Below are 27,757 nucleotides of genomic sequence, written 5' to 3' on the forward strand. Positions count from 1 at the left end.
GGAAACAAATGAATCACAACCATTCCACCTGATAGGGCCCAAAGAGAGCCACATGGCGTCAGTGTGTCACACTCTCACCAAAGACACACACCCTAAATCTAAACACAGGAAACATCAGACAAAACCAAAGTGAGGGACATACTACAAATAATTGGCCTGAATTTCAAAAAATATCCGGCTACAGGGTTATAAAAGTCACAGAAAGACTGAGGAATTATTCCAAACGGAAGGAAACTGAAGAAACAAAACAGCTTGACGCAACACATGTGCCTTCGCGGGATCCTTCTGCTACAAAGCACACTGTGGGAAATGGATGAGCCTTGAATGGGGTCTGGGGATTAGATGAAAGCGCCCTGTCCATGTCAGTTTCACCCTTTGGAAGGCTGTGCTGTGGTTACGTAGAAGAAAGTCCTTGGCTGGGCGCAGTGGCTAACACCTGTAATCCCAGCACTTTGGGAGGCTGAGGTGGGCGGATCACGAGGTCAAGAGATCAAGACTATCCTGGTCAACATGATGAAACCCCGTCTCTATTAAAAATACAAAAATTAGCTGGGCGTGGTGGCACGCTCATGTAGTCCCAGCTACTTGGGAGGCTGAGGCAGGAGAATTGCTTGAACCCAGGAGGCGGAGGTTGCAGTGAGCCCAGATTGCGCCATTGCACTCCAGCCTGGGCAACAAAAGCAAAACTACGTCTCAAAAAAAAAAAAGGAAGGAAGAAAGTCCTTAACTGCCCTTTGTCAGATAGGTGTGTGTACCTATGCAATAATCTTGCATGTTCTTCACATGTACCCCAAAACCTAAAATGCAATAAAATAAATTTAAAAAAAAAAAAGAAAAAGTCCTAAACTGGAGAATAGCACGCTAAAGTTCAGATGGTGGGCCAGGAGTTTGGCACCTGAATGTCAAATGGCTCAGGGCAAAATACTCTTTGTACCATACTTGGCAACTTTTTTTTTTTAGATGGAGTCTCTCTGTAGCCCAGGCTGGAGTGCAGTGATGCAATCTCGGCTCACTGCAACCTCTGCTTCCCAGGTCCCAGTTCAGGCAATTCTCTTGCCTCAGCCTCCTGAGTAGCTAGGACTGCAGGTGCGCACCACCATGGCCAGCTAATTTTTGCATTTTTAGTAGAGACAGGATTTCACCATGTTGGCCAGGCTGGTCTTGAACTCCTGACCTTGTGATCCGCCCACCTCAGCCTCCCAAAGTGCTGGGATTACAGGCATGAGCCACCGCGCCCGGCCTGGCAACTTTTGTCTAATTCTTAAATATTTCAAAATAAAAGGTTTTAAAAATATGCTTCTTTTTAGGAATAGCCACAGGAATCTCCTTAGGCAGAGACAAATAAAGCTCCCGCCCATCCATGCTGACTCCAGCCCTCTAAGAGTAGCATGAGGTCAGGACCAGCTGCATAACATGCAGGCCCAGCACAAAATGAAAGTACAGAGCCCCTTATTCCAAAATAAAACATTATCTGGGCATGGTAGCACACGCTTGTAGTCTCAGCTACCCAGGAGGCTGAGGCGGGAGGGTCACTTGAGTCTACTTGAGCCCAGGAGGTCAAGGATGCAGTGAGCCCTAAGAATTTCAAAATGGAAACAGTAGAGAATGAAGCCAAGCACGAGGCCCTTGTGCGTGCAATGCTCCATGCAACGGCCCCAGAGGCCAGGCCTGTGTGAGGCGTGTGTTTGATCTGGCCTGAGTTGGGCCCACATCTGAAAGACGGGGAGTGATGTCTGGCCCGACCTGTTCATTCAGTAACTCACGCATCCATTACCTCCATGTGTGGGTGTCTGTGTGTGTGTGTGTGTGTGTGTGTGTGCGCGCGCACACGAGCGCGTGTGTTTGCATGTGCATGTGCCAGTGTGTTGGGCATCTGCCAGGACCAAACACACTGTTCAAGATTCTGGGGACACTTCCACAGATAAGACAAAGGCCCCTGCCCCCATGGAGCTGATGTCTTGGCAAAGAAGACAGATAATAAACAATATACAAAATAAATACATAAAGTACAGAGCATGTTAGAAAGAAAAGAAATGGGCTCTGTCACCATGCCCAGTGACAGAGCAAGAAGGATCAGGGGAACGAGAGGGTTTCAGGTTGCAATGTTAAATCAAGCGGTCTGAGTGGACCCCAGTGAGATGAGGAGAGTTCAGCAAAAAAACTTGAAGGGGCCATACCTGGGCTGCCCTTGGGCCTCTGACCTTGGAATCAGATACCCTAGAAGAGCACCTCTTCCTGTTTCTAGGGGCTCACCCTGCTATCCCCTCACTGCACACCACCTGGGGGCTTCTATACACCATCTCCGTGAGAGGGGCTGCCGGCTTGTAACTGCTCCCCACCATGCCCAGTGACAGCTCCTCAGCATGGGGACTTAGGGGCAGCCCTCAGCAAGATGCAGACAGGAGCAGCCCTCTCCAGAGAGAGGGCTTCAGAGACTACTTAGGCAGCCCCTCCTGGGGTTTCCTGAGCATCCGGTGTTTCTACACCGACAGCTCCGCCCCAACCTCCTGAAGAACTGGCACCATCCTGGTGGCCCCAGGCCCTCGAGACTTCTGGCACAGAGGCAGGTCTGTCTTCTAGCTGCCCATCAGGGAGCCACAGGGATATCCCTGCAGATCCAGAGGCTCTGGAGCTCAGGGTCTAGAACAGACCTCAGCACTGGGAAGGGGCCCCAGAGACCACAGCTTCAGGATCTGGTGGTGAATACCGAAGGTCTTTGGCTCTGCTGAGGCTCTTAAGGGAAAGTGGGCATGTCTGTGGGATCTACCCAAGACCAGGACCTTGTACCCTCACCATGACATCACAGCTTAGCCCCTGTCTCCTTCTCTAGACAAACATAGCCAAGATTTTCTTTCTGGAGGATGTATATGAGCCCTGTGATCTCCCAAATCACAGAACCCAGGCCTAGAGCTCCCAGTGGGACCTTTCTCAAGGTCCTCCACATCATGGGACCCCACCTGAGAGCCCAGGTCCTCAGCTCTCCAGCCCAGCAGCACTGCAGGGTTCTCCCCCAACAAGGCCATTGTCTTGTTGTCCACCAAACATGCTGCCCTGGAGTGGGGTAACGTCGTCACCCTCGTCCACTGCCTTGGGGCCAACAGTCAACAAGATCAGCAGAGCTTGAGGCTCCTGTCTGGCCCCATTCTAAGAGGGCACAGGAAACTGAAGGCAAGGGCAGGGAATGACCTCCTCAGACCGTCCCTGGCTGTGATCCTCCTCCAGGTTATATGGCCAGGCGCTGGGGTCCTTCGCCCACCCTGCTGTGCCCAGCACATTGTGTGCCTCCTACCTCCTCAACCAGCACTGAGCACATCAAAACCAAAGCCCAGACCAACCCACTCTCACCTCCCCTGACACATGTCCACGTGCATAGGCCTGGCCTGACGTGTGCCTGGCCCTCACTGACCTCTCCCTCAGATAACCTCCAGAGGCAGGCAGAGGGTAGCTGTGGCCCTGAGCTGATACAGGGTTGGTGGGTAGGAGCTCCACATCCTTGAAGACAGCTCAGGGACTCACCGAGCACTGGCCTGACCGCCTCAGGTCCCTGCTCCCAGCACGCAATTCCTTCCTGGCTCCCCGTCCGGGCTTCGTGGGCTCTTGTCCTCCTCTGTGATCCGACTCTGGCTTTAAGGCCCGGGTGATGCCTACTGAGTGTTCGCCAAGTGTCCACACCTTCATGAGTGAGCTACTCTTAAAATACATCTGGGAGGATGCTGCTTCTTTCCTGTGTGTGTGTCCTAAATCCTCAAGACCTGGAGGTTCCTCCGGGACAGGGGAGTGTCTTCTCCATCAACCTAGCAGTTGTCAGAGGGTAGATTTGGCAGCTTCCATGGCACACAGCCCAGCCTGCCATATCTGAAGGGACTCAGGTGAGAACACTGAGCAAAAGGCGAATGGGGTGCGCAGCCGGCCTACGGCAGGGCTCCCAGCCTCTCCACACCCCTCAGTCGGTGAGGGCTGCCTAAGGATCCCACAGGCCCTGCACTCACTCCCATCACCCCATCAGCAGTTTCCTTTGGCCCTTAGAGGCAACTGAGCTACTGTGAAATGGGGGGGCCCAGCATGCTCTGCTGATCGGGCTTGGCTCAGAAATGAGGTCTCACTGAGTGGCCAGCGAGAACCCTCAATGTTGGCTCTCTGTCCCTGCCAAGCACACCCCCAGTTATCCGTGCCTTGCACTACCATGCAGCCAGCCCAGGTCCCAGGCAGGAATCCCCAGCCCAAAGGGCCATACGAGCTGCCTGGGGCTGCGCTGTGGCTTTAATGCCGTCACATGGACTAGAATCTGATCCTAGACTCTGAACAGGTAAGGACTGCCTCCTGCACAACAGGGAGGAGGCTCTCCCACCCCATTCCCAGCCTGAGCTCAGCTAGTGGGGCTCAACCCGGCAGGATCCAGCACTTCTCACCCATCTGCCACCTCCTGGATCTCACACACCCTTCTTGGAGACATGGTTGGTGAAGGAATGTAAAGTTCTGCAGACAGCCAAGAATCCCCGGCCAGGGAGGAGAAGGCAGCAGGCTCCCAGCTGGTAAGCGTGAAGCCCAGACAGTATGGGAACAACGATCAGGAGGAGGTGAAGTGAGGCATGCAGGGATGGTGCCAGCCTGGCACAGCCCCATGAACAGGGACGAGCTATGGAAAGCTCTGGCTTGGGGCTGGACTTTGAGGTTGGAGGGGACCAAAGGGCAGGAAACGCCAGAGCTGGAAGTGAGGGTCAAGTCTGACCCCAAGGCCCTCTCTCACCAGCTGCCTTGACTGAAACCTGTCATCCCTCCATCTGTGTTCTGTGCCTCAAGGGTTGGGTCTGAGCCTCCTCAGGACCCCTGAAAGGGTAGTTCCGGAACTCCCTTGAGTCTTCCTTGACCACAGGGAGTGTTAAGGAGGGCCCGAAAGGAGAATGAGAGGGGACTCGGAGTGACAGAGACGGACTTGGTGAATACTGCTCTGGGCCAGAACGTTCCTCCAGTCAGTCCAGAGGGATAGACTCTGCTGGAAAGTGACATCTCCTACGAAGGGAGCAGCCCAGGCATCCCCAGCCTAAGATGCCCAGGGAGCAAAGTCCAGCACCGTGAGGGCGGCAGACTGGGAGTTCAGTGAACCAGGAGTCCAGCCACGGCCCTTCCACCAGAGGGTCTGGGATGAGCTCCGTGTTTGGGCCCCCATGGGGACAGCCACTGACTATGCGGTTCCAGTGTTTCCTTTTCCCTAGGTCTCAGCATCCAGTCTCATTCCACTCAGAGCTCTGCCCAGACTGGCCACTTCCTGACTCACCCAGCCAGCCAGGAGCCCCGGTCTCACACACCCACCCCAGGGCAGTGCAGCCGCCCTGCCTGAGAGATGTCAGGGCCCGATCCCCTAGGCCTCACGGGGAGGAAGTAGTTCCAATCCTTGGATCCTGGTACATCCCGGGAGGCGGGGCTGACCCACAGGGGAGGTCAGGAATTCTATCAGGAAGAGAGAACCCGGCAGGGTATATTTAGCTCACTAAAAATAACAGGCAGAGAGGAGGGCTGGGCACTGCCTGCTTGGACTGGGGGAGCGCTGAGGCCAGAGGAGGGGCAGGAAGAACAAGGGAGGAAAAGGAAGAGGGTCGCGGTGGGCAGGGGAGAGGGCTGTTTCCCTCCCTCCCTCGTGCTCTGTGACCCAGATGGCTCAGAGATTCTGAATCTGGAGAAGAGTGCTGGGTGGTGAGGGAGGAGGGAAGTCTGCCAGGAAGACTAGGGGGGCTACAGCCAAGGCTGACCAGGAAACGGGGGACAGGAGGTGGCCAGTCAGGACCAGACCAAGGGGTGGGCCAAGCTGCTTCGACACAAGGCTGACTTAAGCCCTGCAGACGGGATCAGGACTCCCTCTGCCCTTCCCATCTCCCTCAGTCCAGGGCCCCTCCAGACACTGCAAGCTCTGATCAGGGAGACCCAGGCCTGCTTCCTGGGAGCTGAAGTCAGACACGTATCTGGGGTCTGAATGGCAAAGCCCAAAGAGAAAGCCACCCGGCAATGCCTTGGACCACAACCTGGCAGAGGCTGTTGGGCACTTACCCCTGTGGGCTGCTTCTTGGTGTCCAGCAGGGGGGCATTGAAGCTAGCAGACAGACTAGGGGTGGCGAGGACCTCCCGGAGTGGGACCTTGGCTTCCCCCAGGAACCTGAGAGGAAAGAGAAGTTGAATGTAGAAAACTAGCTTAATGCACCCCAGCTCCTCCGCCAGACCCCTCACTGCCACCACTTAGACAAAGCTGGTCTGCCTAGACCCCATGATCACCCGGCACCCCACAAGGGCTCCCCTGCACCCCCACACCCAGTCACCACCATGCACCATCCCTGGAAGGCCCGGCCCCTGGGGAAATACTTGAGCATGGGAAGGGATAAGAGACACCTTTCCTTCCCCAAGGTCCACCTTGACCCCTTCCTGCCCCTCTCCAGAGGCCCAGCCACGCCTCCCCAGAGATGAAGGGTTATCTTCCCTTGAGCACTTGACAGCCCACCAGGTCTGCATCTCATCACCCCCACACTGCCTCTGAGCCCCAGCAGCCCACACAATCCACGCCTACACAGGCTGTCTGTATTGGAATCCCAGGGCTCAGCAAGCAGTGATTGTACATGAAAAGCAAAGAAATCTTCCTGTCTTCAGGGACAGGGAGAAAAGGATATTGGGGCAGGGGAAACTGGCCCCATTCCTGAGAGGCCCTGGACGGTCCACACCACACACGCCAGGGGCTGCATTTCTGACTGACAGGAGGGGCAGGGCACATGGATGGCTATTAGGAAAGACTGGGTCAGCAGCACGGTGGTCGGCACACGCTCCCTTCAAAGAGTGCAGAGGAAGCTATGAGACGGGCTCACCAAGTGGTCTGCCCCTCTGTAGAGGCAGCAGGAAACCAGGGGAAGCGAGTGGCCTGTGTCCATTGCAACCTGTCGCCTGGTGTCTGTGTGTGACTTCTGCTTGCCTCCCTGGGAACTGGACTTACCCTGCACATTACTGTCAGGGCACAAGGCCATGTTAGGCTGGCGAACAGCCACAGGTGTGCCTCTTAACTGCTTTTCCCTGATGGATGAACAGCACACCTGACATCCGGGATCTCTTTTCTGGTCTCTGCAAACACTGATTGGAATCTAGATTTTTATGACCCTATGAAATAAAACTGCAATCTCAACCTAACTAGGTGATTTTTAAAACTGACTACTCACACTGAGGTGCTATTTCACATCCACTAGGATGGCTGTGATACACACACACACACACACACACACACACACTTGCGCGCAGAGAAAAATCACAAGGTTGGCCAGGATATGGAGAAACTGGAATGCTTGTGCGAGGCAGGTATGGATGTAAAATGGTGGGAAACAGCATGGCAGTTACTCAAAAAATTAAACATAGAATTCTCATATGATCTAGCAATTCTACTTCTGGATCTATATCCCAGAATAATGAATATCAGGGACCTAGATATTCGCACACCTGTGTTCATAACAGTATTATTCACAATAGCCAAGAGGTGTAAGCAAAGCAAGTTTCTATCAACAGAGGAGTAGATAAACAAGATGTGGTCCATCCATACAATGGAATAGTATTCAGTCTTAAAAAAGAAGATTCCGACACATGCTACAACACAGATGAACCTTGGAGACATTCTGCAAAGTGAAGTCAGCCAGTCACAAAAAGACAAATATTTATGATTCCACTTCTATGAGGTAGCCAGAGTAGTCAGATTCATAGAAAGTAGAATGGTGGCTGCTGTGAGCTGCAGGGAGAAGAAAGTAAGGATTTATTATTGAACAGACACAGAGTTTCAGTTTTAGAAGATGAGAAAACGTTCCGGAGGTGGACAGTGGAAATGACTGATGTCATGAATGCACGTAACACCACTGAGCTATGCTCACAAATGGTTAAAATGGTAGTTTTTATGTCTATTCATCATAATAAAAGATTAAAATGAAAACCTAGCTGCTCGTTTAAGCTTCTCAACAATGAAAAATCTCTTTTTTCCAAGCTTCTTGAAAGCAGCAGACTCTGTCGCCTTGCACTTGCCCTTGCTAGCAAGGCAGTAAATGTAATATATGCTCAAGGTCAATTTTTCTAATGCTTCCTGAAAGAAGTAGATAGACGGGGAGAGAGATTTACTAATATTCATTCCAGGGTTCCAACCCCCCACAATGCTAGGAGCCATATTTTCTAGAATGTAAACTCATTTGTGTTCCATTCCTTCACAGCATGGAGCAGGTTTTTTACCATCACTTAATAAGCTGGGGCTCCTGGAGTGTCTCCATCCTAGGGGCTGGTACCAGGAGGCCCTGTCAGTATGTTGACTGAATTGTCCTCAGGACCCAGGCAATGTCAAAAAGACCAGACTATAAGTATAGAGGACACATGAGTCCATACGACATCAGAGACCAGAGTCACCCTGTCCGTCATGAGAAAACTGGGGTGTCAGAGGGGAGTAACTTGCTCAAGCAGGAGGATGGCTGAGCCAGCCCCGGGACCCAGGTCTCTAGGTTCCCTGTGCAATCCCCCAGAGCACTGGGGCTTCTCTCCTTGAGGACCAGGAGGCAGGGCCCAAGGAGGCCTCATGGACCAGAGAGCTGCGCATGGCAGCTGGAGCTCCAGCTTGGGAGCCCTTAGGACTGAGCAGAGCAGAACAGCAGCCAGGTCGTAGGGTGCCGAGAAAAGCCAGACCACTGCCTCCCTTGTGGTTGTCCAGGCCTCCCAGCCCAGGGAGAATTCCCGGAAGTGGGTCAGGGAACAATGGAGGGAAATGCAGAAGGAAGCAACGCCCCACCCCTGCCAGCCTGGGGTGCCTCTGAGATACCCAAGAGTCAGCAGCCAGGATTGACTGCTTGTTATTTCCTCCATGAAACCTTTTGGGGCCATGAAATGCACCCTCCCAACCCCTGCTATAGGCCTGAGGGTGAGTCCATCCAAGGAAGGTGGCTTCCGCAGCCCCCACTCCTATAGGAGGAAATGCTGGAAATAGCAGGGCAGGCTGCCCCTCCCAAAGCATAAGGAGCAGGCTGTAGTAGTCAAGTTCACAAGAGTCTGGGAAATTCAGAGCCTCCCAGGAAGTATTGCTCAGGGCGGAGAGGTGGGGGGGCACAGAAGAGGGACTCCCTGGGAGGCTAGAGGGGTCTGAGGCTTGGTCACAGAAAACCCAGAGGCCAGTTACCATTCATCCATTCATTTCACAGAGGATGAAGGAGATGTGGCTTTATCCAGGGCCTCCAGGTCTGGGGCCCTTGAGGAGACCCACCCCATCTGGAGTCAGACTGAGGCACAGGCTCCCAGGCCAGGTGCCCTCTGCACACTCAGTGGGCACCAACCAGAGGCCTGGCAAGTGGCAGACAGGATTCCAGTGGGTCAGATGAGGCAAGGAGGGGGTCAGGGGTCTTACACAGGGCCAGCTCTGAGTGTGTGCAGAGCCTGTAGGGGGAGAAATGACACCCGTGGGCCCTGGCCACACCCCCTGCAGCCCACATAGAGGAAAATGCCACAGGAGCTCCCAGCCTCCTCAGGCCCCTTGGCTAGCTGTGTTCTGGAGCAATGGGAATGTGGGGGCTGGACAAGTGTGGGGACTGAAAGAGCCGCTGCCATCCCAAAGAAAGAGAAGGCAGAACTGGCATTGGGCAAGGGAGGGAGAAGCCAAGGCAGCTTGTGGTCCGACAGGGAACACGCTTTTCCTCCATAGAAAAAGACCTAGTTCCCAAACTCACCATCCCGGGTGCTCCTACTGCCCTATGACAGAAGGGAAGGAGGGATGGGTGGCCCCCAAACCCTAGCCTTAGGCAGTATGTGGGAGGGTGGGAATCATGGTGGCCAAGTCAATTTATTTTAACGAAGCATGAAGAAATCAAAACAATTTTATTTTAAAACATTGGGTCTTATTACATCATTGTAAGGACAAAATACAGGAGGCAATTCCAATGTCCATCATGGACAACAGGTAAGCCAAGTCAATACATTCATGCAGTGGAACACTAGACAGCTACACAAATAATGGGGAGTTAGTCACTTGCATGGAAAATCTTCAAGATACACTGTTAAGTGATAAAACAAAGTGCAAAAGAGTGTGTATAATACTTGCTGCATATAAAAGAGGAAAGTTCGAATCTATGTGGCTGATTAAGCAATAACATAAGATCTCTGGAATGATCCCTAAGAAACTAAGAAGAGGGGATACCTGTTGGGGAACAGCAAGAACTGGGCAGATCAGGGACAAAGAGGCCAGGGAGACTTTTCACTGCATTTTTAAATATAGTTTCTGTTTTTATAACTCCTTAAAGTTTTTACCAATGTAAAAAACTAAATTTAAAAACAAAACATAAAAACTTTTTTAAAATCTTAGAATTCATTCATTCAACAGATATTTATTTAGCATGTCCAACAAAATATAGTCTCTGGCCTCATGGAATTTGCATTCTAATAATAGCAACCCTCCTGTTAATGAAACCAGCTATGCAAAAATTATAAAAATGAGAGAATTATGACCATGAAAGAGATCTGACCTAACTGCCTTTAATCTCCAAACTGCCTTTATTCATTCCTGGCATAGGCCAGCTAACTATAGGAAAAATTTAGTTTATAGCTTAACTTTGAAACAAAAATGATAACAGCCCTTTCCAGAAATAAACCCCGTCCTTGCCTGGAGACCAGAGTGCCCTTGTAAGACTCAAATTAGCCACAAGTTTAGGAATTATGCCTCAGGAGACATGCAGCCAGAAGCCACGGGATTCCTAGCCTCCCCAGTTGCTCCTTTGGATAACATCACTATTACAGAACCTAAGATTGGGGTTTAAGGTATTTTCCAGACCCTGCATTCCTTCTGACACTACCTAGACAGGTAAACTGGCTCATCTAGTCATGTGGCCCCCAGCCGGGAATTGACTCATGGCAAGTGGACAGTCTCAACTTCCTGTGATTCCATCCCTGACCCAACAAATCAGCATTCCCGTTCTCTAGCCCCCTGCCCACCTGTGGCAGGCCAGCTCTCACTCACAGCTGAACAGGCAGGCCTCCATAACAACTTTCAGCACTGACTGAGTGGTGAAGTTAAATATTCAAAGCTGTTAGAGACAGTGCCCTCATACAAAGGCTGGAGTGTAACAAAAGCCCACCAAGAATTTTGCCCAGGACTTTCCTGGGCCTTGAAGCATGACAAGATAACGAAGGAATTCTTAACAGGACCTGTTTAGGATTTAACATGTTTTTGCTAGAGGTCTGAAGAAACTCCCCAGGCCTTGACAAACAAGTTTTATTGGGGGTCTAAAGGAGCTCCCCAAACCTCCATGATTTAGCAGAAGACAAGATAAGGTTAATCACCCCTGGCACCTGGACTCATCTAGATTAAGTAATTTTACTGAGGCTCCAAAGGAAGGTCTTCAAAACTCAGACCTTAGTTATAGAATAGAAGTTAGTCACTTATGTCTTTAGATGAAAGCACATTTACACATAGTCATATAGCTTAGAAGGCATATAAGCTCTGGAAAACTTTCTAATTTTGAGTTGGTCTGCTGATATTTTCCAGGCCTTCTGCCTGTACCTGGTTACAGAAATAAACTCTCTTCTTTCCCAGTTCATCTGCATCTCATTATTGGGCCACAAGAATAAGCAGCCAGACCCTCGGTTTGGTCTGGGAACACACCTGTATTGGTCCATTCTCACACTGCTAATAAAGATATGCCTAAGACTGGTTAATTTAGAAGGAAAGAGGTTTAATTGACTTACAGTTCAGCAGGGTTGGGGAGGCCTCAGGAAACTTACAATCATGGGGGATGGGAAAGCAAACATGTCCTTCACATGGCAGCAGCAAAAAGTTCAGAGTGAAGGCAAGAAAACACTTTATAAAACCATTGGATCATGAGAAGAGCATGGAGGTATTCAATTACCTCCATGTGGAGTGTGATTCAATTACCTCACTGGGTCTTCCCACAACACATGGGAATTATGGGAACTACAGCTCACGATGAGATTTGGGTGGGGACGCAGCCAAACCATATCACCACCAGACAATCTTTCAAAAAACTCTAGCCTCTGAATTTTCAAGGAAGCTGATTTGAGTCTCCAGTCTCCTATTTAGCCAGCTCTGTGTGCATTAAACTCTTTCTCTGATACAATTCCCCTGTCTTGATAAATCAGCTCTATCTGGGCAGCCAGCACCATGAATCCACAGGGCGGTTACATTAACTAGGTACATATTAGATACACTACCTCCTTTAAACAGACAGTAGTCCTGTGCAGTAGGTACTGTTATTAGTTCAGTTCACCTTATATACAAGGAAACTGGGACTTGGGAGGGTGTTTGACTTGCCTGATTTCACACAAATAACAAGGCTGACAGAGCATGATTCCAAAGGCTTTGCTTTGAACCCTACATTGTGCCTCTGTGCCACCTTAGAGCCCCATAAATGCATCATTAAAGAAACAGGTTATTGGTTTGCTTAATCCATGGGAAGGGAAGCCCAGTCTATAAATTAGACCTGGCCCGTATTTGTTTTAATCTTATGCCAAGCTATATTTTTTGTATTTCGGATGCTTTGACATTTGGGGCCTTGTTGACCTTGGAGGGACTTCCTTCCCACAATTCCTGGAGATGGTAAAGGACTCCCCACTTGCCAGCAGGCTGTTCATATACAAACCAGCCACTCTGAGTCCACACCCCACACCTCTTCCACGAGCTGTCACTCATAGGACCCGCCTTCCCCTTCCTAAGCACCCCAGGGCCAGGCTCCAGCAACTCAGGACAGCCCCTACTGTCTCTGTGTCTATACATAGACAGCTATATGTCTACATGTAAGTATGCCCAGAGCCCACTGAAATTATTCAAACTGGCCAGTCCCCAGGTATGCTTACCCTGCCTTGCCCATGCCGTCCCTCAGAAACCACAATAAAGGCTCTTGCCCCCGTGTTCCCTTCACTCCCTCTGCCTCCTGATTGACCCCTGCACTGATTCTGACACTGATTCCAGCACTTCCCCGTGTGCCCTGCATGGCGTGGCCTGCCCTCCCCTCTTGGAAATGGTAACACACTATCTTTTCAACGGCAGTCATCTCCTGATCTATTGGCCTCACTGTGCCTGAAAAATAACACAACCTACGTTTAAAAACATACTCATGCTTGTTATTTGTTGGGGAAGTTAGGAGTGAATGACTTTTGTTTTTTTCAGTCACTTTCACTTTTTTACCTGAGGCTGGAGTGCAGTGGCTTCAACAAGACTCATGCTTTTTTGGAAATGGTCTGGCTCTGCCGCCCTAGCTGAGTGCAGTGGCATGATCACAGCTCACTGAAGCTTTGACTTTCCAGGCTGAAGTGATCTTCCTGTCCCAACCTCCCGAGTGGCTGGGACCACAGTTGTGCACAACCACAACTGGCTAATTTTTTTTTTTTTTTTTTTTTTTTTACAGCAGGGTTTCACTATGTTGCCCAGACAGGTCTCAAACTCCTGGGCTCAAGGGGTCCACCCACCTTGGCCTCCCTGACTGCTGGGATTACAGGTGTGAGCCACCATGCCCAACTTTGAGTGGCCATTTTAAGAAGCTTTTAAAAGCTCATTAATTGTACTTTTCAGATGGGTTAAAGTAGGAGGTTGGGAGGTCTAGTAGTCTACACTATGGAGGGATGGCATTTGGAGTTTTCAGGAAGTGGCCTTGAAGGCAGGGCCCTAAAAGAGGGAGGCGAGGTGGAAGAGAAGGGTGCACTGCAGGTGCGGCTCTGCACTATAGCAGCTGGCAGAGACTCCAGGGAAACAAGTGGGTCAGAGAGAGGCAACCCTGTGGTGGGACAGCTAAGAAGCCATAAGAGAGCCACCATTCCAATGAGAGTGGTCTCCATGTCTGCAGAGAGGAGCAGAGCCCCTGCCCCAGTGACTCCAGGCCTTCCCCTGTATTAGTGGCGGTTTAAGCTGCAGAATGTGGGTATGCAGGAACCAGGGCTGGGGCAGCCCAGAGGACCACAGCCCCAGGTGCTAAGAGCCATGTTAGCAGCAGGAAGATGGGAGGAGTGGGTACAGCTCAGACTGAAAAAGAAGTGGACAGGAGACAAGCTACCTTCCCTCAGATGCCCCAAAGGAAAGTGATCCAGGAAGGCTGGCAGGACACATAGCTCCTGTTCTACTGGGTTCATGGAACACCCCAGGTAGTTGACCCTAGGATGTCACACTCATCAACCCACTGTTTTCAAACTGTACCTTTTAACCTACAGCAACACTTTGAAAATGTTCTTCTCTCAACTATCTTCCAAAAGTATTAAACACTCAGTGATTAACAGTAAGAGTCCTCAAGTCATCTTACCATGCCAGAAACTTAGCTCTGCAATCCGACATCTGTGTGACTGGGCACACATGACATAACCTTTGTAGGACTGTTTCCTCATGTGTAAAAGTTATTCATTCATTCAATCATTCAACAAAGATGTAGTGAGCACCAATCATGGGTCAGGTACTGTTGTAGGTACTAGGGATACTGACAAGAACAAAATGGACAACTCGCCCTGCACTGCTAGAGCTTGGAGGAAATCATATTCTTCAGAGGGTTCTAGTGGAATTTCAGTTAATGTGCCTAACGTTCCCCACATGTGCCTGGAACATAGATGGGACTTGGTAAATGTTGGTTCCCTTCCTCCCCTCCCCACTCACCATGTTCCTGTGCTTCTCTGCACATTCCCATCCCACCTAGTGACTATCAGGACCGCATTAGATCATTACTTGAAGTGCTGCCATATGTAAGAGGGTTAGATTTCTTTTTGATCATTCCAGAGGGTAGAGAAATAAGACGCTCAAAATGTCAGGAAAAAAACTGTAGCCAATAGAAGGAATGACTTTCTAACGAATAATCCAGCCCAGAATGGGTGTCTTTCTCACTCCAACACTGTCTGTCAAGGATGGAAGAGATGAGACACCCAAACAAATGACCCAGAGGTCTTTCAACTCTGATCAAACAGCCCTGAGCCAAGGGGTGAGGCTCCAGGCCTGAGTCAGCAAGACGTAGTGCTAGGCAGAGGGAGAGATCAATGTGTGGTGGCCCTGGGGTTACACCAGCATCACTGTGACCACGACAGCCCAGCCTGGTACATGTGGGAGTGCTGGAGAGGAAAATCAGCTCGCATTCATCATGGTAAGGATTGGATCAGGCAAGGATCATCCATGGATGCTCAATTTAGGGGGACATTTTGTTGAGAGGCAGGATATTTGCACCATCTTAAAGTACATCTTAACAAACTTCAAGGGGGAGAAAAGAACAGTAAATATGCAATGGAAAAATCAGACAACACCTTGGCCAGGTGATTGAAATTAACGTTCCCCAGTAAGGAACATCACATGCCTCCCGATCCGGAGATCAATACTTAGGCAGTATTCTGGCCAGGGATGAGTAACCCAATGCAAGCTTGAATCTAAGCATGAAAAACTTCAAACTGCCATGAAAGTTGTCAGAATCAAAATGGAGGCTACAGTTAAGAAAACCCTGACCAAAAATGTCAAGGAAGGCAATGACGAGAGGGTTCTCATGCTTGTATGCCTGATGACAAAAATTCTCACAAAATACTGCAAAAACACAATCTTGCACAAAGGCCATAACAAACTTACACAAAAAATACTTCCACAACGACTTCCACCCACTAGTTGCCTGTCCAACCTTAGACTGGAATCACCCTTGTTATTGATTTTTATAGCCAAGGATAATATTTCAAAATAATTATGTAATCCTCCTTATTGTTTTCCTTTTAAAAAAACTTTGTGTTCCTTTTTTTTTTTGAGACAGAGTCTTGCTCTGCTGCCCAGGCTGGAGAGCAGTGGCACAATCTCGGCTCACTGCAACCTCCACCTCCAGGGTTCAAGCGATTCTCCTGCCTCAGCCTCCTGAGTAGCTAGAACTATAGGCATGCGACACCACACCCAGCTAATTTTTGTATTTTTAGTAGAGTCAGGGTTTCACCATGTTGGCTGGGCTGGTCTCGAACTCCTGACCTCAAATGATCCACCCACCTTGGCCTCCCAAAGTGCTGGGATTACAGGCGTGAGCCACCGTGCCCAGCCAAAAGCCTTTGTGTTTCTTTACCCCCTGAAATACTCACATGGTTTACTATGGGATGCATATTCCTAGGGTAGTGCTCTATTTCCACATGAATATCATTTTTCTTTTAGAGAGTCTCTCTGTTTGTTATTTAGGTTGACACCCCAAATGAGGAACACTCCATTAGAAAAAAAAGGATACTGTATTATTAAAAAATGTAAATTCTCATAAAAGACAAAGACTACGGAAACATTCCAGATTAAAGCAGGCTATGGAAACATGCCAAAAATTAATACCAACCACAGACTGGATTCTGCACTGGGGGAGAGGGAAAGAGAGCTTGCTCTGAAAAATATTATTTCATCCATTAACATGACTGGAATACAAACAACATATTAAAGTATGGTATCAGCCAGGTACTGTAGCTCATGCCTATAATCTCACCACTTTAGGAGGCTGAGGCAGGAAGATCCCTTGACCCTAGGAGTTCAAGACCAGCCTGGACAACATAGTGAGACCCTGACTCTACAAAAAAAAAAAAAATTTTTTTAAATTAGCCAGGTGTGGTGGCTTGTGCCTGTGGTACCAGCTACTCAGAAGTCTGAGGTAGTTGGATGGAGTGAGCTTAGGATGTCAAGGCTACAGTGAGCCTTGTTCAAGACACTGCACTCCAGCCTGGGCAACAGAGTGAGGCCCTGTCTCAAAAACAAACAAAAAAGTATGACATCATGTAAAATTTACTGAAGTCAATAACTGTATCCCTATTCTTAAGAAATATACACTGAAATATTTAGGAGTCCAAGGCCATGATGAATATAACTTATCTTCAAATGGGAGTAAGAGAAAGAGAGAGAAAGAAAGAGGAAGAGGAAGGCCAGGCGCAGTGGCTCATGCCTGTAATCCCAGCACTTTGAGAGCACAAGGCAGGCGAATCATGAAGTCAGAAGTTCGAGACCATCCTGTCCAACATAGTGAAACCTCATCTCTACTAAAAATACAAAAAATTTAGCTGGGCATAGTGGTGGGCTCCTGTAATCCCAGCTACTTGGGAGGCTGAGGCAAGGAGAATTGCTTGAACCTGGGAGGCAGAGGTTACAGTGAGCTGAGATCGCTCCACTGCACTCCAACCCGGGTGACTGTGCGAGACTCCATCTCAAAAAAAAAAAAAAAAAGAAAAAGAAAAAAAAGGAATAAGGGAAAGGAGAGAGAGAGGGGAGGAAAGGAGATATATAATAAAATATATGTAATGAAACAGATAGAGTGAAATGTGAATACGTGTATCTGAGTAAAGAATATATGGATATTCTTCGCACTATTTTTGCAACTTTAAGTTTGATTTTTTTTTACGTGTTCCAGAAGGGTTACCAGTGTCCACTTTTCATTCTTTCTTTGAAACTAAGAAAATGACATGCCAATTAAAACTATATATGTATTACAACTAACTCATCACTGACTCAGCTGCATCTTCCCCTGTTAGCATCGATGAGCCAGGTAACAGGAAAGTGAGAGAGCCCAGCCCCGGAAGGAGACACACACCATAGAGGGGAGGAAACACCTGTGCGCTGAGCCCCTCCAGCCCTCCGCTGTGCGTGCCTGGCAGTCAGGGGCAGGAAACAGGGGACAGCAGGACATTCCACAGCGCCTGAGTCCCCTGGCCTCTGGCAGCCTTCCTGCCAGTATCTGATTCCCCAGGGCATGCCCAAGGGTAACTCTAAATAGTTTTCCACTTCAGTCTAGATAAAGACAAAAGAAAAATGCTTCTGAAACCCAGGGATGTCCTGGATAAAATCCAAGGCAAAATATAGTTGTAAAAATCCTTGAAAATAAGGATATGATCAATGCTTTCGTGCCCACTGAGAACAATGGGGCAGTGAAGAGTAACGACTCTTGCCCGAACAGTCTCCCAAGCATGCGAGAACCGGGGGCTGGCAAATCGGCTGGCTAAAACCAGAGGCCAAATCTATACCTTTTCCCAACTTCTAACAATAGCAAACTGCTGCTTTGCCTTTATAAAGGTCTATGTGCTGTGTATGTTCATTGCAGCACTATTCACAATAGTAAAGACATAGAATCAACCTAAATGCCCATCCATGATAGACTGGATAAAGAAAATGTGGTACATATACACCCTGGAATACTATGCAGCCACAAAAAAGAATGAGATCATGTCCTCTGCAGGAACACGAATGGAGCTGGAGGCCATTCCTCTTACCAAACCAACCCAGGAACAGAAAACCAAATACCAAATGTTCTCACATGTAAGTGGGAGCTAAATGTTGAGAACGCATGGGCACATAGAGGAGAAGGACACACAGTTCAGAGGGTGGAGGGTGGGAAAAGGGAGAGGATCAGAAATAATAACTAATGGCTACTAGGCTTAATACCTGGGTGATGAAATAATCTATACAACAAAGCCCCACGACACAAGCTTAATGTAACAAACCTACACATGTTCCCTGAAGGTCTGTGTGCACACATGCACATCTGGGTAAATGCCTGCTGCTGTGTGAGTGTGCAACTGACAGGTGACAAGCAGAGAGACAAAAGTTCTATACAGATAGAACAGACTCAGGGTTAGTATTCCTAATAATATTCCAAATACAGGAGATTATTGTGATTAAAAAGAGAAAGACAAGCAACCCAAAATGTAAGGACTGGCAATCACAAAAGAAGAAACAGAAATGGGCAACCAGCAGAGATGCTCAACTTTACCAGTGGCCAAGAAAACGCAAATTACAAGATACTATTTTTGGTCCCTCATACTAGCAAAAATAAATTGGCAGGCGCTTTATTGCATTGTTGGTGGACATTAATTAGGACAACATTTTTGAAAAGCAATTTGGCAAAATCTACAAAAATGTTATCTGCTTATACCTTTTGATCTAGTAATCCCGCTTCTAACGACCCATCCTAAAGAAAAAATAGCAGGAGATCATAAAAACAGTTGGATAAAGATGTTCACTGGATAATCATTCGAGAGCAAGACGTCGGGAAGAAACTAAATATCAGTCAATGAGAGTACAGTGGGGTAAATAACGGTGCACACATACTGCGGAATACCACATAACCATTTAAAAATGTGACGGACTGATCTGGGAAAGACTCAGTTATGAAGCGATAAAAAGCAAAGTGCGGACCAACACATATAGCATAATTCCATTTTTGTGTAAGTAGATATATATGCATGTGTATAAACAGATGCCTGTGGATAACGTAGGAAAAGCCAAGAAAGACATGCACCAGGCTGTGCGCAGTGGCTCTCGCCTATAATCCCAGTACTTTGGGAGGCCAAGGCAGGCAGATCACGTGAGATCAGGAGTCTGAGACCAGCCTGGCAAACATGGTGAAACCCCGTCTCTACTACAAATACAAAAATCAGCTGGGCGTGGTGGCGGGCACCTGTAATCCCAGCTACTCCAGAAGCTGAGGCAGGAGAATAGCTTGAACCCGGGAGGAGGAGGTTACAGTGAGCTGAGATTGTGCCACTGCACTCCAGCCTGGGTAACAAAAGTGACACTCCGTCGCCAAAAAAAAACTATAAAGAAAGAAAGATATGCACAAAATCATCGACAATGGGCACCTTTGGAGAAAAGAGGAGAAATGCATGGGTAGAAGGTAGGAGAGCTTGGACTTTTTCCTTTGTAACTCTTTAAGAATGGAGCTCATTTTTATACTTATAAAAATTACTTAGGTATTTTATAGTTTTGTGGCATTTTTTCATTGTTTTAAATAAAAGAATGCTTGTACGCATATGTATGCTACGTTAGTGCACACTCAGGCACTAACGTATGTCCATCCGGGGCACATACAGAGTGTTCATGTGTTTGTGTGGTTTACGTGAGTGTATTTATATAGATCCTGCTCCCAACAGCCCCCATATACTGCACCTTCAGTATTCCAAGCACTGAGCAGGCATTTGACAAACAAGCATTATCTTATTTAAATTTCACAACACCTTTGCAACATAGGTGAGATCAAGACAACTGCTTTTGCCATTGTCCTGATGAAGAAACAGGTTCAGAGAGGTCCAGGTGCCAGGCAGTGCCAGGACAGGGCTCTGCTGACAGTGGGGTCCCTGAGCAAAGCCCCTGGCCCTCATCTTCATTCCACCTCCCCTGCCCTGCCAAGCTCTGAGGGACGGCCTGGGGAATTAGAATACCTGCTTCCCCCAGTACGGAGCCCCTCAATCCCATCAGCACACTCCAGGTGTGGGCGACAGGCCCCAACTGGCCAGGCCCCCTCCCCAGGTGCCTCTGTCATCTCCCATGAATGGCCACCCTAAAGAACTAAGAGCATGTTCCTGGAAACCTCTACATTCCCTCAACAGATGAAGCTCATTGCCACCGGATGCATCAGGCCACCCTTACCTCTGCCCCAATGGCACCAAGGCCAGGCTCAGAGATGGTCCTATGTCAGGAAGACACACCATTCCTAAAATACCTCCTCATAACCTATTGCAGTGGCTGGACACCTACCACTAACACTTCCCCTTATTCTAAGCAGAGTCTGGGCCATAAAGCAGCATCCCCCTATTCCTAAAATAGCACGAACCATGAAGCCACAGGCTGCCACCTACGCATTCAGATAATTTGGTGCTTTTTCAACCCATAGCTGGCTAAGAGCAGCATTTGGTGGGAGAAGGCTGGGTCAGTGGGACTTGAGCAGTGGGGGCAGCAGAAGGAAGCACGGGGGGTAAGGGCAAGGCAGCAAAGCAGAACTAACATTCATTTAGGGAACATCCCATTGTGGCAGGTCCCTTGATTTGATACTCCCTAAGAACGGAAGGAAGCAAGGCTCATGGAGTGTAGTGACTTGCCCAAGGCCACATAGTGTTGCAACTAGACCCTGACTTTTCTCAAAGTCCATGCTTATTCCACTGGGCTAGGTCATCCAGCTCAATGTGGGCGTGGGAAGAGGAGCAGCTGAAGGAGGAAGGAAGAGAAGGAGCATTGGTGCTAAGGAAGGTTCTCAGGCTGTCTCCTGGGCTCCCTGCCAGTTGCAGGTGCCATGATTCATGCTCAGACCATGGGGAAGGGTGAACAGAAAGGCATCTGTGTGCAGGTGAGAGGCCCCTCAGTGCCCACTTTGCAGAATCACCAGGTCACTAAAAGGTACAGAGCAAATCACACTATTCCAAAGAAAATGCCACTGTGACCACCTAAAAGAGAGCTTTTTTTTTTTTTTAGACGAAGTCTTGCTCTGTTGCCCATACTGGAGTGCCGTGGCGCCATCTTGGCTCACTGCAATCTCTGCCTATCCGGTTCAAGCAATTCTCATGCATCAGCCTCCCAAGTAGCTGGGACTACAGGTGTGCACCACCACTCCCAGCTAATTTTTGTATTTTTAGTAGAGATGAGGTTTCACCATGTTGGCCAGCATGGTCTCAGTCTCTTGACCTTGTGATCCACCCACCTTGGCCTCCCAAAGTGCTAGGATTACAGGTGTGAGCCACCACACCCAGCCAAGACAGCTTCTTTAAAGGCAATCCTGTGCCTCCTGACTAGACCTCCTCAAGTACCACTTGATTAAAACAGGGAGGCTGGGAGCGTGGTCAGGCTGGAGGGTAGAGTGACCAGGAAAAACACAGGGAGCCCACTCAAGTTTGTATCTCAGATAAACGATGATTGATGCTTTATGCTTTAATATAAGGTGTCACCTGTGGTATTTGAGAATGCCTCATTTAACAGGGTGTTTGTATGTTTCCTTGTTGCATCTAGGTCTCTGCCTTGGGGCCCGGTTAGGCCTGAGGCTAGTGAGTCACCGTGGTCAAGGTGAGCATCATTTTGACCCTGGTGCTGTGCCAGGTGGATGTTTTGACCCCATGGAGATTTTTGCTTCTGTGTTCATATTTACCAAACATTTAAATATAAAATACACCTACAGTAATTAATTTCCACTGAGAAGGCATTTTTTCAGAGCAAATTAAGTGAAGCCAGTTTAATGTTGATATGTTTTGCATACAGAGCAATTAAAGTGTTTTTCTTTTTTGCCATCTTTATTTTCATTTTACCAAATTCTTTTCATTGGGAACAATTAATCCCTGTTTAAATTTCCCAACACAGATTTGGCTTACAGATTTTTTAAATTATTTTTTGGTTGACATCAAGTTTTATCAAATATTGTTCCTTGCCATTTTGAGTTTTCCTTTATGGAATTATTTCTACTAAGTCCAGTTTCTCAGGTCAGTGTTTGTGGCTACCAACTGCATTCTTCTGTTTTTTGGTGCTTTAACAATTTTACCATGTACAATTTCAGACATTATTATTGATGGTGATTATTTTGCCAATAATTTTATACATAAACAATTACAAGAAAGACCATTTCTATTTATTTCTTGGATAATCCATGGAAAAATTGGGAGCAATTTCTTTCAGAAGTGCCAGCATTAGACCAGATGCAGTGGCTCACGCCTGTAATCCCAGCACTGAGAAGCCAAGGCAGGTGGATCACATGAGGTCAGGAGTTCGAGACCAGACTGACCAACATGGCGAAACCTTGTCACCACTACAAATACAAAAATTAGCTGGTGAGATGGCAGGTACCTGTAATCCCAGCTACTCGGGAGGCTGAGACAGGAGAATCACTTGAACCCATGGGGCAGAGGTTGCAGTGACCCAAGATCATGCCACTGCATTCCATCCTGGGCAACAGAGCAAGACTCTGTCTAAGCAACAACAACAAAAAGTGCCAGCATCTCTCTAACACAGCAAGTTCTCCACCCTGAGTGCGCACTGCCCACTCCCCACTCAGCTATCCTAGGTGGCTTCCAAAAGTGCTGACTCAGGCAGCTCTCTCCAGAAGTTCTTACTTAATCAGTTTGGTGCGGAGTTCAGACGTTATTTTTTTTAAGCTCCCAGGTCATTTTTAGATGCAGCCAGGGTAGAAACACTGTTCTAAAAATGTAAAGCTCTGTCCAACATAGTAGCCACTAGCCACATGTAGTCAATTAAATCTCAGTCATTAAAATTAAATACAATTTAAGATTCGATTTCTCAGTCACACTAGTCAACACAGAGACAAGATTTCCATCATCTCAGAAAGTTCTAGTGGGCAGAGCTGGTCTAGAGTCCAGATCAGTGGCTCTCAGCCCAGGCTGCCCAGCGAAAGCACCAGCGCCTGGAGGGCGGGTGACGCTGCACAGGCTCTCCCCTTAACCAATTAAATCAGAACCTCAGCCAGGGCCCAGGCATGGGTGTGTGTAAAAGCTGCCCAGGTAATTCTATTGTGTGGCCTGAATTGGGAACCCCTGGGCTGAACACCCCAGGGGCCAAAACACCTGGTCAGGGAGCTGGACCATCTCCCCTTCAGCTTCTCTCTGAGAAGCCCCCGTAAACAGGAAATTGTCAAGCGCAGCCTGGAACAGGATCCCAGGACCTCCCGCTAGGTTTGCCTAAGTGTCTTCCAGCCTAAGGAGTGAAGCTTCCTTTTATGTACATTTGAAACCTGATTTTAGCCAGATAAAGTCGATCCATCCCTGAAGTTGGCTCAGTGGTCCTCGGGCTTAGGGCTGCCCCTCTCATGGGTTAGTGGGGTTCTGAGCACACTGGATATAGTTCCCAGAAGGAGATTCCCTTCCCAAGGGATGAACGGTTTCCCCAGATTCCACTCTTGGCCAGCAGACCAGTCTGGTTTAACGAGGGCACCCCTAAACTGCCAGTGATCATCAGGGAAAACCCAGAAATGCCAAATGCCCCAGGACGGACAATGGCAGTGAGGATGGGAGGATCGAGGAGAGGGAAGACAAGGAGAGAAAGAATAAAAGGACGGGTACAGGAAGGAAAAGAAGCAAAGCAGGAGATGCAGAGACGGGGTGTGAGTAAGGTGCAATAAAGAATGAGGGAGGCTTGAGGGGAAATCCAGAAGCAGAGAGAGCCAGAGGGTGGCAGTTGGGAAAAGGGAGGGGAGGCGAGATGGAGGGAGACTGAAGGATTAATGGATTCAGGGGGCTGTGATCCCCTCACTTGGAAGAGGACGAGGGAGGACAGCAGATGAGCTCACAGAAGACACGCCCTGGACTCCCACAAACGAAAGCAGTGGCTGCATGATGACTCCAGGAGCCCTCACTGGAACCCACCAACTGGAGAGGCCTGAGGACAGTTTCAAAGCACAGCCACCTAACACTTGAGTCCCCGTTTGCTTCCTGACCCAACAGGCAGGACTGGGGAGCAGTGAGAAGGTCTTCAACTTAAAATGCTCATTGAAGGGCTGGGTGCAGTGGCTCACACCTGTAATCCCAGCACTTTGGGAGGCCCAGATGGGAGAATCACTTGAACCCAGGAGGCGGAGGTTGCAGTGAGCCAAGATCACACCATTGTACTCCAGCCTGGGTGACAGAGTAATACTCCATCTCAAAAATTAAATAAATAAATAAATAAATAAATAAAATCCTCATTGAACTGGATTCCCTGAAGGTTTTCCTTTTCTTTCAACATTTAAAATGTCACGTGGTTGTTCCTGTCACTCCCTGGGATGGTTTTCTTTTTACACTTTTAGAATTTGTATGCTTCTTGTCTTTGGTGGTTTTCTCACATGCATGTGTAGGGTGGAAGTACTTTGTCATCTGATCATGAGGTGGGGGTGATAGAATTACCTTGCAGGTGCCTGCGCTCCCTTCCCGAAGGCATTGCACCTGCCTACAAAAGGCTGAGGAGGCCACACATCCCATGTTCTCCTGGCACAAAGCCAGTGATCTCGGCTCACTGCAACCTCCACTTTCTGGGTTCAAGCAATTCTCCTGTCTCGGCCTCCAGAGTAGCTGGGATTACTGGTACCTCCCACCACCCCCAGCTAATTTTTTTATCTTGAGTAGAGAGGGGGTTTCACCATGCCGGCCAGGCTGGTCTCGAACTCCTGACCTCATGTGATCTGCTGGCCTCAGCCTCCCAAAGTGCTGGGATTACAGGTATGAGCCACCGCACCTGGCCAGGAAGCCAAAATTCTCTCATTTTCTCCCATGACAGTGTTACTTTGGCATATTCTGAGAGTCCTCAAGTATTTACGAATGTAGGCGCACATTCAAATCTAGTTAATTATAATTAAGATAATTTTTAATTGCTGGAAATCTGAAACTGAGATAAGTGGAAAAATCAAAAGTTACATTTAAATGTTGTAAGAAAAGTGTTTTTAGTAAATTGGTGAGGTTGGTGAATTGTCCTGCAGACTGATAGTTGAAGACCTGATTTCTGGCACACGGTCCTGCAGTGAACTGCTCACGTGAAGTCCTGGTTTTTAGGGAGCCAGCTGCCCCTAAGAGCTAGAGGGCACCCACAGGAGCCAAAGGGAGGGCCCCAAGGTTCAAAGCTTCCCATCCCCCATATGACATCTGTCCCACAGGGCCAGAACAGCCCATGTGTGGCCCTCACCTACTGTCACCCTGAGGGCTAGCCTCCCCCTTGAATTGATCAAAAACATGTTCACAGCTCTCATGTTGCCTTTGTGGTCTTAGAAATCTCCCTATAGAGGGCTAATTTTTTTTTTTAAAGTGAACTTATGGAGATAGAGTAGAATTCAGAGGCTGGGGAGGGCAGCAGGGAGAGGGGGATAAAGCAAGGTGGTTAATGAGTACAAAAACACAGCTAGATGGAATGAATGAGATCTAGTACTCCCTGGCACAGTAGGGTGACTACAGTCAACAATCATCTATTGTACATTTTCAAACAACTAAAAGAGTAGAATTGGAATGTTGCTAACACAAGAAATGACAAATGTTTGTGGTGATGGATACTCCAATTACCCTGACTGGATCACTACCCATTATGCCTGTATCCAAACGTCGTGTGTACCCCATAGATATATACCACTATTATCTACCCATAATAATTTAAAACGTTTTTTAAAAGGAAATCTCTAGCTCACACCTGTAATCTCAACACTCTGAGAGGCTGAGGCAGGCAGATCACTTGAGGTCAGGAGTTCGAGATCAGCCTGGCCAACATGGTGGAACCCCGTCTTTACTAAAATACAAAAATTAGCCAGGCGTAGTGGTGGGCACCTATAATCCCAGCTACTTGGGAGCCTGAGTTAGAAGAAGTACTTGAACCCTGGAGGTGGAGGTTGCAGAGAGCAGAGATCACACCACTGCACTCCAGCCTGGGCCACAGAGCAAGACTTCATCTCAAAAAAAAGGAAATCTCTCCACAGAGCCTTTAAAAATACTGGATATGATAACGAAAATGAAACATCTGCTTCCTCCACGTGGCCTGCAGTAACCTTACTGTCCTACCTTTGACCCTCTAAACTCTGTCAACTCCAGCATTGTCAGGGGAACTGAACTTTCCAGAAGGGAACACCACCACCCTGGGGCTTCCAGGAGCCTCTGAGAAGCACAGGGGGTCAGTGAGTATGAGCATCATAGCAGCATGTCCCAAAAACCTGCCCTCCAATCACAGCTCTGCCATCACTAGCCTTCAAGAAAGTTGCCCAATGTCTCGGATGCTCAGTTTCCCCATCTGTAGTGGTGACAGTTAAAATAGTTGTACCTAACTGATGAGAAAAGGTCTTGTATATAAGACAGCACAGGGCCAGACATCCAGCCAAACTTTTGGCAAGTGCCAGTTGTGTGATTTTGCTGTTACTCTCCTCAGCCTGCCATTGGAGACTCCCTTCTCAATTCTTCCCCACTGCCCACCTCTCCCAGGGCTGCACGCGTGGTGGGACTGAGTCCCACCTGTAAGGCTGAGCCCCACTGCCCGCCACATCCACACACGGGAATACCCGCCCCACTCACCTTTTCAAAGCCTGCCCCCTGCCTGGCAGTCGGTCTGAGTGGCCTCTCCTCCAGGAAGCCTTAGAGGACTGCCGCTGTCCAGGCTTCCCCCCGATCTGTGGGTCCACCATTCACATTTGTCAGCAGCTGCCTTGCCTTCCATAGCGTCTGTGTTGGAAGGTTACTGAACCGATTCTAACTCGTGTCCCGTCCCCCCCCCCACCCCATGCTGGTGGAGATGACTGAGGTCAGCAGCGGAAGAGATGGGCCCAAGATGGCCTGGACCACAGGCCCGGGCCCCACACCTTGCAGCCGCACCTTTTGGGGGCCCAGTGAGAGTGCCCCACCCTCCCCACACCACACATCCACAGCCAGCACAGCCACAGAGAGAAGGTGGCAGTAGGGTTTTTTTCTGAGTTTCTAACACTTCACATTTTTCAGGTGTTTTGTAGCCCGAGACCCTGATTGGCCTTCCCTAGGTTCCTGAATTCTCCTCCTCCCCTGTCCCTCCTGCCCCACCCCAGGGCAACACTGCCAGGCTTCCAGGCCTCAGACTCCGCCGCTGACCCTGTTCTCAAACAAAGGCTCCCCTGTAAGCAGGTCACAAAACAGAAAGCCCATGCCTGGTGCTTGGGCCTCAACCTCCATAAATGGTGCTTGGAGCATGACTCTGCTCCTGTTGGCATCTAACACAGCTGCCTTCTCTCGTGCCCAGCAGGGACCACCGCACTCCCACCCTGACATTCAAGGCTCATCACGGGCAGTTTCATGTGCTGTGTCTCCCAGTCCACCCACAGCCCCAGTCCAAGGCCCACCTAGCTGCAGGTTGGGTTGAACCTGTCCACCCCACCGCCTCCGTTTACAAGGCCCAGGAGCTCAATGGCAAGAGAAGGGATTCATCGCCCGCCTACCAGAAGCCTGTTTTTGCCACAACTTTGCTCCTGCTATCCCCCCTGCCAGGAAACCCACCCATTAAGTATATGAAAAACTCAGCAGAAACCCCACCCAGGAGGTGCCCAGGCCAGGTTACCCATTATTACAGCATGATTCC

General features: G+C 48.8%; 1 protein-coding gene across 28 annotated transcripts in view; it reads right to left on the minus strand.

Annotated features, from left to right (window-relative positions):
* Positions 1-27,757, minus strand: part of DYSF (dysferlin) — a 232,015-nt gene that overhangs the window by 174,847 nt on the left and 29,411 nt on the right. For all 28 annotated transcript variants that reach the window (XR_004272972.1, XM_032291772.1, XM_032291768.1 and 25 more), the window contains exon 4: positions 6,043-6,148. Coding sequence is in view for 27 of the 28 variants with exons in the window: in XM_032291772.1 (XP_032147663.1) it covers positions 6,043-6,148 (106 nt within the window). In the remaining variant the exon portion in view is untranslated. The remainder of the gene's footprint in view (positions 1-6,042; positions 6,149-27,757) is intronic.

Source organism: Sapajus apella, unplaced genomic scaffold, assembly GCF_009761245.1.
Source record: "Sapajus apella isolate SASKATOON/1434 unplaced genomic scaffold, GSC_monkey_1.0 scaffold26, whole genome shotgun sequence".
Classification (NCBI taxonomy): domain Eukaryota; kingdom Metazoa; phylum Chordata; class Mammalia; order Primates; family Cebidae; genus Sapajus; species Sapajus apella.